Source organism: Hippocampus guttulatus, chromosome 1, assembly GCF_054856545.1.
Source record: "Hippocampus guttulatus isolate MCC_2025c chromosome 1, RoL_Hgut_1.0, whole genome shotgun sequence".
NCBI classification, from domain to species: Eukaryota; Metazoa; Chordata; class Actinopteri; order Syngnathiformes; family Syngnathidae; genus Hippocampus; species Hippocampus guttulatus.
The window spans coordinates 12,354,165-12,367,435 of NC_141261.1; the positions used below are offsets into that span (position 1 = coordinate 12,354,165).

Here is a 13,271-nt window from a genome sequence, read left to right on the forward strand (position 1 = left end):
GGGTCGGGGGGGTGTTTTCGAAGAAGAACAAAAAGATATCTACGGCGGCTGACAAAATACATTCATAAAAACAAGCAGGGAAAATCCAGCTCCTTCAATGTCACCATGTGGAATTCGACGTGAATTGACCTTTTCCGTACACGCTCTTTTGCATTTTTAACGCGAAAGTGTGTGGCTATCAGTATTCGTTTCATTTTGACCACCGGCGTTGCGGTCGGACAGCTTTGACATGGTGGTGTATTAACCAACACAAAAAACATTTTGGAACTGACCAAATGCACATCATGTAGGGTGACGGGGGTGGGGGGGGGGGGGGGCATTGCGTTGTTACATTTTGCTTAGCTTAGCACTGTGTGTGTATGACCATAGTTGTGCATAATGCAAAGTTCCTGATTGGTTACAGCCTTCATATCCATTCCCAGACGACGGTGTCGTTCTTTGGTTAATTATGCGTGGAAATGACTGACCGGACTGTATAGGGAAAGTGTGCAGGCGTGCATGTGTGTGTGTGTGTGTGTGTGTGTGTGTGTGTGTGTGTAAGAGGAGAGAGAGATTAAGAGCCCAATCGTACCTCATGCTGACATTTAGGCTCATATTGTACCACAGCAGGTGGTGTGTGTGTGTGTGCGTGTGTTTGTAATGTTCCAGCTCCCATATAGCAACTTCATCTCTCTCTCTCTGTCTCTCTGCCCTTCTCTGTCTGGCACCGGGCTGTCTCAGCGGTCCGATGCGTATCGAGGCGACCCAAAGGAGAAGAAGGCCGTGCCCCTGTTCCCAGAATTCTTTGTGGCCAGCCTCCATTGTTCACCGCCACTTGTATACAGTATTGTCCGGCTGATTGTGAGCCTCCGCTTTCTCTGGCCGCACGGCCGGCCGCAGAGAGCGAGCGGGGCAGCAGCGGCCGAGTGGGGGGAGGAGGAGAGAAGTCAGCATTGTGTCCCTCGCTCGCCATTGTCCCGCTTTCCCATCTGTTTCCCTCTCTTCCTTCCTGTTTCTGTGGGATAGCGAGCTGATTAGTAAGAGCTCGGCCGCGGCTCCTAATAGGGGAAGTCATGGCCGGGAAATAAGACGGATCCGTCTGAGATATCATCTGGCTGAGTGGCGCAATAGTTTTGAACTCTGACACCATGTTGCCGGCTGGAAGCTTTGATCAGGAGCGAGCGGGAATTTACATGCATTTCCATCACATAAGACAACACTTAGCACCATCCTATGATTGGTTTGAATGACGATATTTGAATCCACAATATTTTCCCTCTGGCGAGGAGGTGGTTTGTTCTCAGCGGTATGCAATAACAACTACCTGAACGAATCACACGTCTCGAAGTTGTGGATCTGAAAATCTGTCGGCCGGTCATCTGGCGAGCCGTCTCGTCTGTTCGAATGAGCCAGGGCTGCTTACCAGAGTCCCGGCTAATCTTGAAGCTAAGTGGATTAGCATAGCTCCCATGTGAGCGGCATTTGTAGTGACAGGCTGATGACATGGGACCGTATGATGGCCGTGACCCACCTGACTGGCTCGGCTCAGGTGGTCTCCACGCTGGACGTGAGACTTATTGGGATGAGTCGTCGGCCTTACGGAGGCCAAATTGGTGCGTTCTCCAATTTGACATCATGCATTCAATCTTACAAGGAGCCATGTTCTGATACATGTTATCAGTTGTGATACCTATAAATGTTAAATCGAATAACCGATTCTTTCATGAATAGCGTGTCCTTAAATGGCCGGAAAGGAAACCGTATACAGTATTTCTGTATTCAAACATACAATTTGATTTGACTTAAGATCTATCAAATAAATCTGTGCATGAATCAGGGGTGTCAAACTCATTCTTGTTTGCAGGCCACATCGTAGTTCATCGTCATGATTTCCCTCAGGGGACCATTATGACTGTGAACCCAAATGAACGTATGCTCGCCTTGCATGACATATACACAACATACTGGTGAATAGCACGTTTAGAGATCTGAGGCCATTAAAAACTGTTTCTTCAAATATGATGACATTTGTTTTAAAAGGGGGGATTGAGAACCCCCCCCCCCAAAATGCTTGCAATATCTCAACGTTTTTGAAAGTCAAGACAATTGGCACTGTGGGTATTTTAGCAAGAAACACCACGTCTATGCAAATATTTCGCCATCCAATAAACTACCAACGGCAGCAAGAGCTGTTCATTTGCAATAGACTAAGACTTAAAAAATTAACAAATACATGTACTGTATGTGGAGTGCATTTGACGCCATCGCGAGGGCTTCTCTCTGCTTTGCTCCGCTACAACTCCGTTTTCCTTCCACTTCCTTACCCACAGCCTGCCAACCCACAAACGCCCATTTTGGCCCAATCCAGCACCCCCCCCCCCCTCTTCCTTCATTTGTGCGCCGGCCTTGCGAGGCGATGCAAACACTTTTGTCAGGGTGATTAATAGCGCGCCGGATTGCCGTTAATTCACTGGCTAATGACTGGAGGGAGAATGGGCGAGGGCAAGAGCGGAGCGGTAGCGCAAGGAGGCTGGCGAGTAATAGACTGATGTATGAGCGCAGGCCGTGTGCAGTGGCGGAGGCGAATATCATCACCTCCATCCACACTCGTCTGCGCACGAAGACACGCCCACTGACTCAATCACGCAGGTTGAGCAGGCCAAGTGCTTAACCTCCAAATCGCCCGACTATGGTCGTACGCAACCACTTCAGATGACACTAATTGGCCAGAATTGACTGCATTTACACTCTCATCATAATATTCTAGGCTAGGCCGTAGTAACTTTGCCATATGTTTTTGAAAAAATGTCTGTCCATACTAGTGGTCCTTATTATGATATCAATGCATTTATAGCTAACGAGTGTCAGTTCCAGTGGAGTTTCACTATTCACAGGCCAGATATTAGATGACTGTAAATTCCTCCATCCATCCATTTTTCTGATCCGCTTATGCTCACCAGGGTCATGGGTGTGCTGGAGCCTATCCCAGTTGTCTTCAGGCAGTAGGGGTGGCACACCCTGAGCTGGTTGCCAGCCAATACCTGGGCACACAGAGACGAACAATCATCTGCGCTCACACTCACACCAAGGGACAATTTAGAGTGCTTCATTAACCTGCCATGCATGTTTTTGGAATGTGGGAGGAAACCGGAGTACCCGGAGAAAACCCACGTAGGCCCGGGGAGAACATTTAAACTCCACACAGGAAGGCCGGATCCTGAATCGAATCCTGCACCTGTGCACTGTGAGGCTGACACACTAACCACTGGACCACTGGACCACCGCCCCCGCCCCCCACTATAAATTCAGCTGAATTCCATGTTTACTATGAGGTTGTATTTCTGTATCTCAACTGGTTGTGCAGATGTACCGAATGAATTGACCAGCGGGTGGAATTTGCCATTCTCATCTTTTCACTTTACACGCCACTAACCCCAGTCCAGTCCGCTCACCCTGAATAATGTTTGCAACTCAATTTGGCAAATGTAACTCAATATTTAATTTTATTCATGTTTATCATGCCCGTAAACATGCCCCCCCCTCGGGTGCTATGAATCTCCCCTGGGCCATCTTGGGACCGTGGGGCCACCGCACACAGCAGGAGGCTGCACAATGTCTTCTCTTTGCTTGGAGGCGTGATCATGCCTTTCAGCACCAACACGCATGCACAGACATACACACACACACACACACACACACACACACATGCGCTGCTGGATGCAAGGCCTTGAGGCCTTTTCAGCAATAATAACATCAATACATCAGCTGTGTTGTTTCAGTGCAGCACACAAACATGCAAGATGGCAGGTGAAAGCACACAATGTTGCAAGCGGCTCTTTTTTTTTTCGCTTTTTGTTCTCTGTATAACTGTCATCAATAACACTACTACTCGCCATTGTACGGTACATGTGCACTTGTCGCGTTGCAATACTGCAATACTTGTTGGTTGACATATTATGGTTAGTCAGATGGGACGTTGGACTCAGTTGGAAGTTGAGAAACAATATCATGGGAAGTCAAAATTATGACTATTGATTACAATAAAATGAGATGTATTGTCATGGAATAGCTGCTCGTTAAAAGAGTTAACCGATTGTTTGTACGTATTCAGCACTGTGCAAAAGTCTGCACTGAATAAATATGCTGTTGAATTTGCTCAATTTTATTTCATCAAGGGGTTGCACAAAATCAAATCATCTGGATCCAGATAATTTTTTTTAGTTGATGGATAGTATACATTAATAAAACCCGGAGTATAGTCACCTTAAATATATAGTCAAACATTTCCGTCCCACCCCCAAAATAAATTCTGCCGAATTTTTCAGATTTTTCTCTCTGTTGTAAAGTTAAGCAAATAGTCAAGGTCAAAGTATTGTAAAAGAGTCCAATTCATATTTGTCTTAATGGAAGTGTTAAGGGGCAAAAAGAGTAGTTATTTTATTCATTTTATACTTTTTTTTTTTCATTTAATTGATAGGTCGGTTGTCAACATTTTGTTGAATATCAGATTTGGCATCGCCCTCAAAAAATAAAAAATAAAAATCGACATTGATTAAGCCCTAGGATAAAATGTGACCTCCTCGCCCATGACACTTTTGATTATCCCATACATACCAGACAGTAAACCATTCTAAAAACTGACAAGCATTATTTCCAAAAAAAAAAAAAAAACCCCACAGGCAAATCATACAATTTTGTCAACATAGTTGCTCTAAGACCTTTGCACAGTTGAGTACTTCTTGTATATTTATAAGGAATGGGCATACGTGCCTCTGTAAGGGAATACATATGTGCCTTTGGAGGCTGCGCTTTCTCACTCATCTCGTCCATTTGCGTCCTCCACATGTCTCCGGCTCTCTTCTTGCACTCATTCCCTGTGAGGACGCCCAGTTTGAGCTTTGCGTGTTGCTTGGAAATGTTCCCTGGTGCTTTTACAAGGGGAAACAGGGTGGTGTTTTCATTCGGAGTGGCTTGCTGCTATTGTAGCTGACGGTGCCCCCGTTGCACTCTTACGACTTCCATGTAAACACACAAAAAATACACACCTTAGCCCCAACTCGCTGCCTCCTTTTTAGTTCGTACTTTTTCTTTTTTTTTTTTATGGGTTGCCTAGTAGCATGCTTCCATTTATACATCATCTCGAAAGAAAATGGCACCTCTTGGTGGAAAAAAATACACCTTACAGGTTTTCAGCTTTCACTCACACACATTCCTAATTTGAATTTGTTGATTTGATCTTGAGGCGGCTCGGTGGGTCCAGTGGTTAGCGCGTCGACCTCACACTGCAGAGGTACCGGTTCAATCCCAACTCCGGACTCCCTGTGTGGAGTTTGCATGTTCTCCCCGTGCCTGTGTGGGTTTTCTCCGGGTACTCCGGTTTCCTCCCACATTCCAAAAACATGCATGGCAGGCTGATTGAACACTCCAAAATGTCCCTCGGTGTGAGTGTGAGCGTGAATGGTTGCCCGTCAATGTGTTCCCTGCGATTGGCTGGCAACCGGTTCAGGGTGTCCCCCGCCTACTGCCCGAAGACGGCTGGGATAGGCTCCAGCAACCCCCGCGACCCTAGTGAGGATGAGCATATCAGAAAAGGGATGGATGGAGCATCCATAATGATTACTTACTGCAAATGATGCGTCCCTGTTCAACTATTAGTGCTAGTGACGTATCATGACAGCCATAACAAGTTCATGAATTTCCATTTGATGCCAGCAGGTACATTGACCAATGATTGGTTGAGCAGATTTTCTGTTAGTGTAGCGCCATAATTTGAGGACTCACCGAAATTGTTCCTACGCGATTTGATGACAGTCTCAAGCCTTGGCCGCTTAGTGATATACGAGCCTTAGCTGTGGACGTTGTGGTATGATGCTTCAAAGGTCTCCACTTTGCTGCACTGATGCATTCTGTCACCGCCCTCAGTCTCTTAAATGTTACTCGTCTCCTTACCTTGGCCAGCAGGAAAGTCTCGTTGTCCACCGACGCAGGTTGCTCGCACGTTGCAGTGGATTTTTGTGAATTTTGCAGTTTCTGGGTGGAAAAACAACCAATTCAAACAACCATTGCAGCCCGGTGCAGTCGGAAAGCAGCATCAGCTGTCGGTGGGGCCGGCCGGCGGTTGCATGCACCTCACTCTTCGGAGCGCACGTGTACAATTCAAAATGTTTTGGTCACGTCCGGCCGAGTTCATTTTTCAGATCTGTCATAATCCACACTTTCTTGCTTTTCACCCCCCAGTTCCACGAGACGCTCTTTTCTCCCCATATTTGGAGTCATGGGAACGATTCCGCATAGTTTGGACATTTCCCTGGATACTGTCCTTTCATCAGTGTCTGCCTTTCGCTTTTGAATTGAACCAGATCACTTTACGGGCGGAGAAAGATACTCGTGTGCGTGCGTGCGTGTGTGTGTGTGTGTGTACTGGACAGGGAAATAGGACGCGTGCGCTTTATGATGGCCGCCGATGGCGCACACGTCCTATTTCCAGCTCTGTTTTATTGTTATCTGAGCCACAACCACGCTCTTGCAAACCACGGTACCTGCCTCTGAAAGCTTTCACCGTTGTTGACGTCCATCGAAGCTTGGGATCCGCAGAGCTTTTTTTAACGTTCGTACGCCTGGATGCAATTACGATTGTTTATTTAATTAGCATTTTAGTGAGATTCCTTGTTATTCCGCCCCGCCTCTATTAGTGCTTTGGGTCCTATTTGGAGATTTCTTAGCAGATGTAATCTTTGCAGTGATTTTTTTCCCTTTTTTTTCCTCAGCCTGGGTTAACAGTCCACCTTATTGTGCAGGCTACAGAGCACATGTTTGTATACGTCCAGGCAGACAGCAGAAAATGACGAGGGCAGATCCGTATCTCTGCGTTTAAGTCCGGCGTGTTCTGATTATAAACTCCCACCGCAAAACACTTTACCCGTTGTAAGACCCTACGATCAGGCTGCTGATTTGCAGCTCCGTGTCAAGTTATTTTGCCATGGTAACACTGATTGCTATCGGGATTTTATCTATATATTCACCCCCTTACCTTTGCAAGCCTACTTTAGTCTTTGCGGCGTGTTTTCATTCCAACCGCACGACTGCCGCCGGGCCGCCGCTACACGATATCATCTTGACCCACGCCGTTTTGACCTCACGCGTTTGTGAGTGAAGTAGCGGCTCCCCTCCAGCTGTCGCTTGCGTCCGAGGTCACACCTGCCTTAACAATTTTCTTTGTAGCAAGCTTTGTCAGCAATCAAAGGGCTCTTTTTAAGGGTGCATTTCTGATTTATCAACTCCAATTGGATGCCTTGGTGTGGCTCGCGCCTGGCTCACAGGCGAAGTTTTTCCGCTGCAATAACAGCCACTGAACACAAGCAGACCATTGTAGCCACAGCCAGCCTCGGGACCCCCAAGGTGCGAATTAATGATTGACCCCTGATGTAATCAGGATAAATAGCTGCCCGTAAAAGAGAAGGTGATGGCGAGAGGGGCAGAGAGAAAGAACAACAACGGGACCTGAGGAGAGAAAGGCACTATCTGGCCATGCTGTTTTCTTAAGAGGTCCTTTGGGAGGCGAAGCTAACATCTCTCCTTTGGCTGTCTGAGACTCAGAAAAAAAATGAACACAGAGAGGTCTAAAAGCAGCCCGGTCATCACTTTTCTCCGCCTCCTCCTCTTTTTCCCTCTTTCTGATTTTTACAGTCTACAGCAGGGCCTCTCAAAATGGTTATTAAAAGTGGAATAGTGGTCTGGTATAATAATCACCCATTTACATGCTTTTTTCAAATTTATGACAAATTATGAGCATTTGTTCCTCAATTTATGTGAACTACATGTGTGTGTGTGTTTTGTTTTTTTAATAATTAGACATAGTCTGGGCGTGTGCTAACTGTTCGAGATGGTGTGCTGAAAATGTTTGAGAAAGACTAAAAAAAACAAAAAACAAACTTAAACCTTTGAGCTGCACACCCCAAAGTTGATTTTAAGACGAACTGACACATGGAACAAGAACAGAGTGCCATGACACTTAACTTGGGAACTGCTGGTAGAACATGATCAGTTTGTCCAACTTTGTAAAGCCTGCCCCAAGTGTCACGTAGACACAATTCTCGCCCTGGCATATTTGCTTTTGCTTTGATGCGTGAGGTGAGGGGAGGTAGATCAGAGGATGTCGCTGAGCTTGAACCGTGACGCCCTTTGAGACTCTTTTGTGATGAAGGTGACGCAGATCAACCTGGCAACAAAATATTTCTCATGTACTCAAAAGAAAAGCAAACTTGAGTGTTGAGAAATCCTTTGAGGCCTTGGCGAAAAAAGAAAAACGTGAAAAGATAAATTAGATGCATATTAAACCAGATTTAAGAAATTAACTTAATTTTGAATTGATTAAGAAATGTGTAAAACTAACTTCAATTATTGGTTTTCCCTTTCCATGCAATTTAATGAAGTACATATGAGGAGTGTACATTCAGTCAAGTCATATGTACATTTTTATGTGCACACAGGCCGTTAAAGACAAATTTAATAGATTTTCCAAGGCTGTCTCGACGCTCTTGGTGGGTCAAGTGTTAGTGAGAGTAGAGGAGTGAAAGAAGGGATGGCAAAGGGGGGAAAAAGTGTTGAGCAGTCTGAAAACATTTTTGATTGTACAGTGGGCGCTGTGCGCCTGAGCCAAAGTCCTATGCAACGGTGATCATTAAAAAAAAAAAAGTATTTTCCCGTCAAAATAGCTGGATGACGCAGAATCGGTCATAAAAGGCAGCATTTTACTGCTGTGACTTTATGCGATATGTCTCCTGGAGCCTCGTGGAGCGGCGTCAGCTTTGCCAGGCGCTGGACAGCCGCTGTCCCGCGCTTTGCTAGTTTTACGTTTCACATTAAAAATTTACATGTCAGTTAATTTAACTGCGTTCACAGCCCACATCTGTCACCGGGCAGGAGGCCAAATATTTAGCCAAGAACAAAAAAAAAAAAAAAAGGATGATCTGTGCCGTGAATGAGCTCCCATGATTCCACAAGTGTTTGATGAGCTCATTCAATCCATCTCCAAGTACTTCCCGTACAACCTCATTCGAATGACAACACTGAAACATAACCTTCGCACTGCACTTATGAGTGATGTATTTCAAACATCGCACGCTATTAAACAAAATAAATACAAGAGTAATAATAACTCGTTGGTGCTAAGGACAACCTGGGAAGAGCTTGCGAGCTGACGTGCTCCGCAAAAATGGAGAGGAGACGAGTTGATGAAAAACACAGCTGATGTCATTTTGGGTCGGCCAGTCCAGGTTTATATAGGACCTTTTTTGAAAAATAAAATAAAATACAGTGGTACCTCTACTTATGAAAAGAATTTTGTAAGTAGAGACGCGTTTTCCATGTAAATGACCTAATCCGTTCCAAGCCCCACAAAATTCAGAAATAAAGCATAAAAAATGCATCAAAATATGTAACAAATACATGTTACAATTAAATTATTGTACAATAAATGAGAGTTGTGCGTAATGTAAAAAACAAAGAGAGTAAAGAATAAAACCGATGGTCATTTAACTTTTAACTGCATCCTCATCGATGTCAGTTCTGAAAAGTGGAGATGAAGGGAAGCATGCTTTCATTCTGCCCTGGCCCCATGACGTCTTCCCACAACGGTTACGCAAAAGCCGTGGCGTCAAGATTCCTGAAATGTGACTTTCCGAAGAGTCTTTTAACAGCGATGTGTCTTTTGTGTTCTCAGATGACAGTGAGCCAGCGGACAGCATGTACGACGCGGAGGCCGACCTCCCGGGCTTGGCCGCCGGGGGCTTTTGCACTGACAGTCCTGAAGACGAGGCCGAGGACGGCGTCATCAACATGTCTCCCCTGCCCTCACCGACCCCCTCCCATCCGAACAACAACCACCACCTGCTGCTGCACCCCCACATGTACAACAGCCACCATCACCTCCACAACAACAACAGCAGCAGCAATGACCGGGACTTCACCACGCCCAAGGAAGGCTCGCCCTACGAGGCGCCCGTCTACATTCCCGACGACATTCCGATTCCCGCCGATCTGGAGCTGCGGGAGTCTTCGGTACCAGGTGCGGGCTTGGGCGTTTGGGCCAAGACTCGCATCGGAGCTGGCGAGAGGTTCGGTCTGCATAGCAAGGGCAGCTCTTTCGGATGGGAGGTACGAACCAAGTTCTTCTTTGTGCTTTGTTTTCGATGCCCTTTTTCGTTTTCGTAGCAACTGTCCATCACCTTTGACCTCCTCGGTGCAATACAGTGAGTGACTAGCACATTAACGGAAAGACCCGTGAGTCAAAGGGTGGGGGCGGCAAGTAATGCTGCGAGGAGGCTGAGTGATGAATGAGTCCCTCTGCCTTCACACGTTCACATTTCCAGCAATCACAGTTCATTCACAGGCATCTATCTCATCATCATAGCAGGAGCCGGCTCCATTTGCATCCCCATCTCATGATTGGCCCCTCATCTTTGACTGCACGCACGCACACACACACACACAAACACACACACACACACGCGCGCGCGCTAAACACGCTCGTCGACCTATCTCGCTGCACAGCAATGTCAGATGGAAAAATCTCGCTGATTAGTGGAGGTATCAGCTTTTCTGGGCGTCGGCCCGAGCGGGCATGCTCGTTTGGTCACGCCACCCGATATGGAAATGGAAGAAGCATGACCGAATGCGATGGCGGCATATTGCACTATTAATTTTCATTTTGACTTGACATTAGGCGATATTGAAGTTGCTTCAGTAAGCTCGTTAAGAGAAGAAAGTCAACTGGTCTCTGTCTGTTCCTTTCTCTCTTTCTGGTATGGCCAACCGGACATGAAATATTCTGGCTCGCTTTTCATTACACTGATTTCATGTCGGGTTGCTCCGTCACTGCCCATAACTTTTTTTTTTTTTTAACAGTGTAGCTAATCTTGGGGATGCTTAGTTGAGCGCAGACCACCCCGCAAGGTCCCACAACTTAGATTGGAGCACCGCCGTAATGTGCAACTTTGTAGATTTTTTTCTGCATATGCTGAAATTGTGTTCAGATTTTTGAAGTGGTTGCTCAAATAAAAAGAAAGAAATGTTAAAACAAACAAACAAAAGTGTTGAATAAGTTCGACTTTACGCGCCACTATCTGGAAGTGTCTCCTATATGGATGGATTCCTGCATGGCCCATGACCGCTCATTCATGAACATGAAAATGAAAAATGTAAAGCTTCCCCTGAGGTAGACGAGAATTTGTTTTGTTCTTTTTTTCCCCCCTTAAACACATATAGGTTTGCCCATGGGAAAAACTGGAAGAGGAATTTTCAGGGCCAAACAGTTGTTCCCATAAAAACCTTCAAATAGCACAAAATATATATCCTGTATATGGAAAAAATAATAATAATATTGAAATGGCGACTATGAGTGGAAAGTTCTGCATGTCCCCAAAGTCAGCTGTGGAATCCTTCAGCGGACTCTGGATGGTGATACTGTATCTGTCAAAGTAGTAGAACAAGAATAAAAGATTTTTTTTTTTTGTATATTGAAACATATAAAAAAAAATGTCAAAGGTGTAATCCAAAGAAATTTGCATCAGACATGCTTAACTTCTCCTACAAAATCGGATGGTGGGTGACACTGTTGTCTTAATCCATCCATTTCAAATCAAAACTGCACACAGCCCCCGCCCCAAAGCAAAAATGTCAATCTTCGATGCTCACTGAACCGCTGAGGTACGCTGAGCGCCGAGTGAGCTTGGTGTCGGTTTCTTCCACGTCCTTCATTGCATTCGGGGCAGTTGTCGAATGTGTTAGTGATTAAAGAACGCCGCTGCATCCATGCTGAGCGGCAGCGCGCGCTTTCCTTGTTTAACATTCATATTATGCGTCGCCATTCAAGGTGCAAAGGGCAATGCTCCAAAAATGACACGCGCAAAGTATTTACTTTCTTTTCTCCCGCAGTGCCCGACGGCTGCATATTCATCGGCATGTTACGTTTCGCCAACTCAATGGAAAAAAAAAATTCACATGATACAGTTTCAACTTTTATTTTGATAAACATCGGGAGTCGTTCATTATTTATCTATTTTTTTTTTATGATGAGATTGTTCCCCCTGAGGTCCCTTCTGTTTCCATTCAAGCAAAAAAAAAAAAAAAAAAAAAAACATGTGGTGTTTGCTCCCCAATCGCAGATGAGCGATTGATCCGTCTGGCCTCCTCCTGACTGTGTCTCAGGCCGTATTATTGCTTCACATTTCCTGTCTACTTCGGGGCTGCTGGAGCCCTTCAGGGGCTCTCCTCGCCCAGACCCTTATCGCAGACAGTCATAACAGTTGGCCTGTTGATAATCACCGACAGACTCCCTAAGGAGAACCGCGCGCCCCTTTTCGCCATCTACTCATCTAATGCCTCTGCTCTGAGACAAATAGACAGGCAGACCTGTGCGAGAAGTGAGGCAAAGTACGTTACGCCGCCCCCACTCACTCCCCCCACAAAAAGTGATGGTATGAAGGTGAGTGTGAATGGTTGGTTGTCTCTCTATGTCTGTATAGGACTAGCAACCAATTGGGGGTGTACCCTTACTTTTGCCTCAAGTCAGCTGGGATATGCTCTCGCCCAGCCCCCAACGGCAATACAATCCATCCATCCATCCATTTTCTGAACCGCTTTATCCACGCAAAGGTCGCGGGGGGGGGGGGGGGGGGGGGGTGCTGGAGTCTATCCCAGCTGTCTTTGGGCAGTAGACAGGGGACACCCTGAACAGATTGCCAGCCAATCGCAGGGCACACATAGACGAACAACCATCCGCGCTCACGCTCACACCTCGGGACAGGAGTACCCGGAGAAAACCCACGCAGGCATGGGGAGAACATGCAAACTCCACAGCGGGAAGCCTGAGCCGGCATCGAACCCATGACCTCTGCACTGTGAGGTGGACGTGGTAACCACTTGACCACTGGGCCGCCATATACAATCATAATAATAATAATAATAATGACCAAAACACCAAATAGATATGGTTGCCCTCTACCAGTATCGTTCAAAATTGATACAAAATACATTTGAATACGTTCTTAAAAAGCATCCAAATATATAATCAATCCCCAAGAAACTAACCCGATTGGAAATTTTAACATGCGAGTCAAACTTGAAAAGCGTTGCATAGACGATGTCATTCTCGGGATTTGTGAGTGGGAGTTAAGCCGTGTTGTGGAGGCTTGAATGGCATGAAAGAAGAGGAAGGCAGAGAGGAAGCCCACTATTGTCCGTCTCGGGGGCATCGGGGGACTGGAAGAGGTGTTAATTCAGACCCATTTCAG

General features: G+C 46.0%; 1 protein-coding gene across 5 annotated transcripts in view; it reads left to right on the plus strand.

Annotated features, from left to right (window-relative positions):
* Positions 1 to 13,271, plus strand: part of prdm16 (PR domain containing 16) — a 190,887-nt gene that overhangs the window by 51,909 nt on the left and 125,707 nt on the right. For all 5 annotated transcript variants that reach the window (XM_086110079.1, XM_086110096.1, XM_086110121.1 and 2 more), the window contains exon 2: positions 9,701 to 10,134. In XM_086110079.1, coding sequence (XP_085966205.1) covers positions 9,701 to 10,134 — 434 coding nt within the window. The remainder of the gene's footprint in view (positions 1 to 9,700; positions 10,135 to 13,271) is intronic.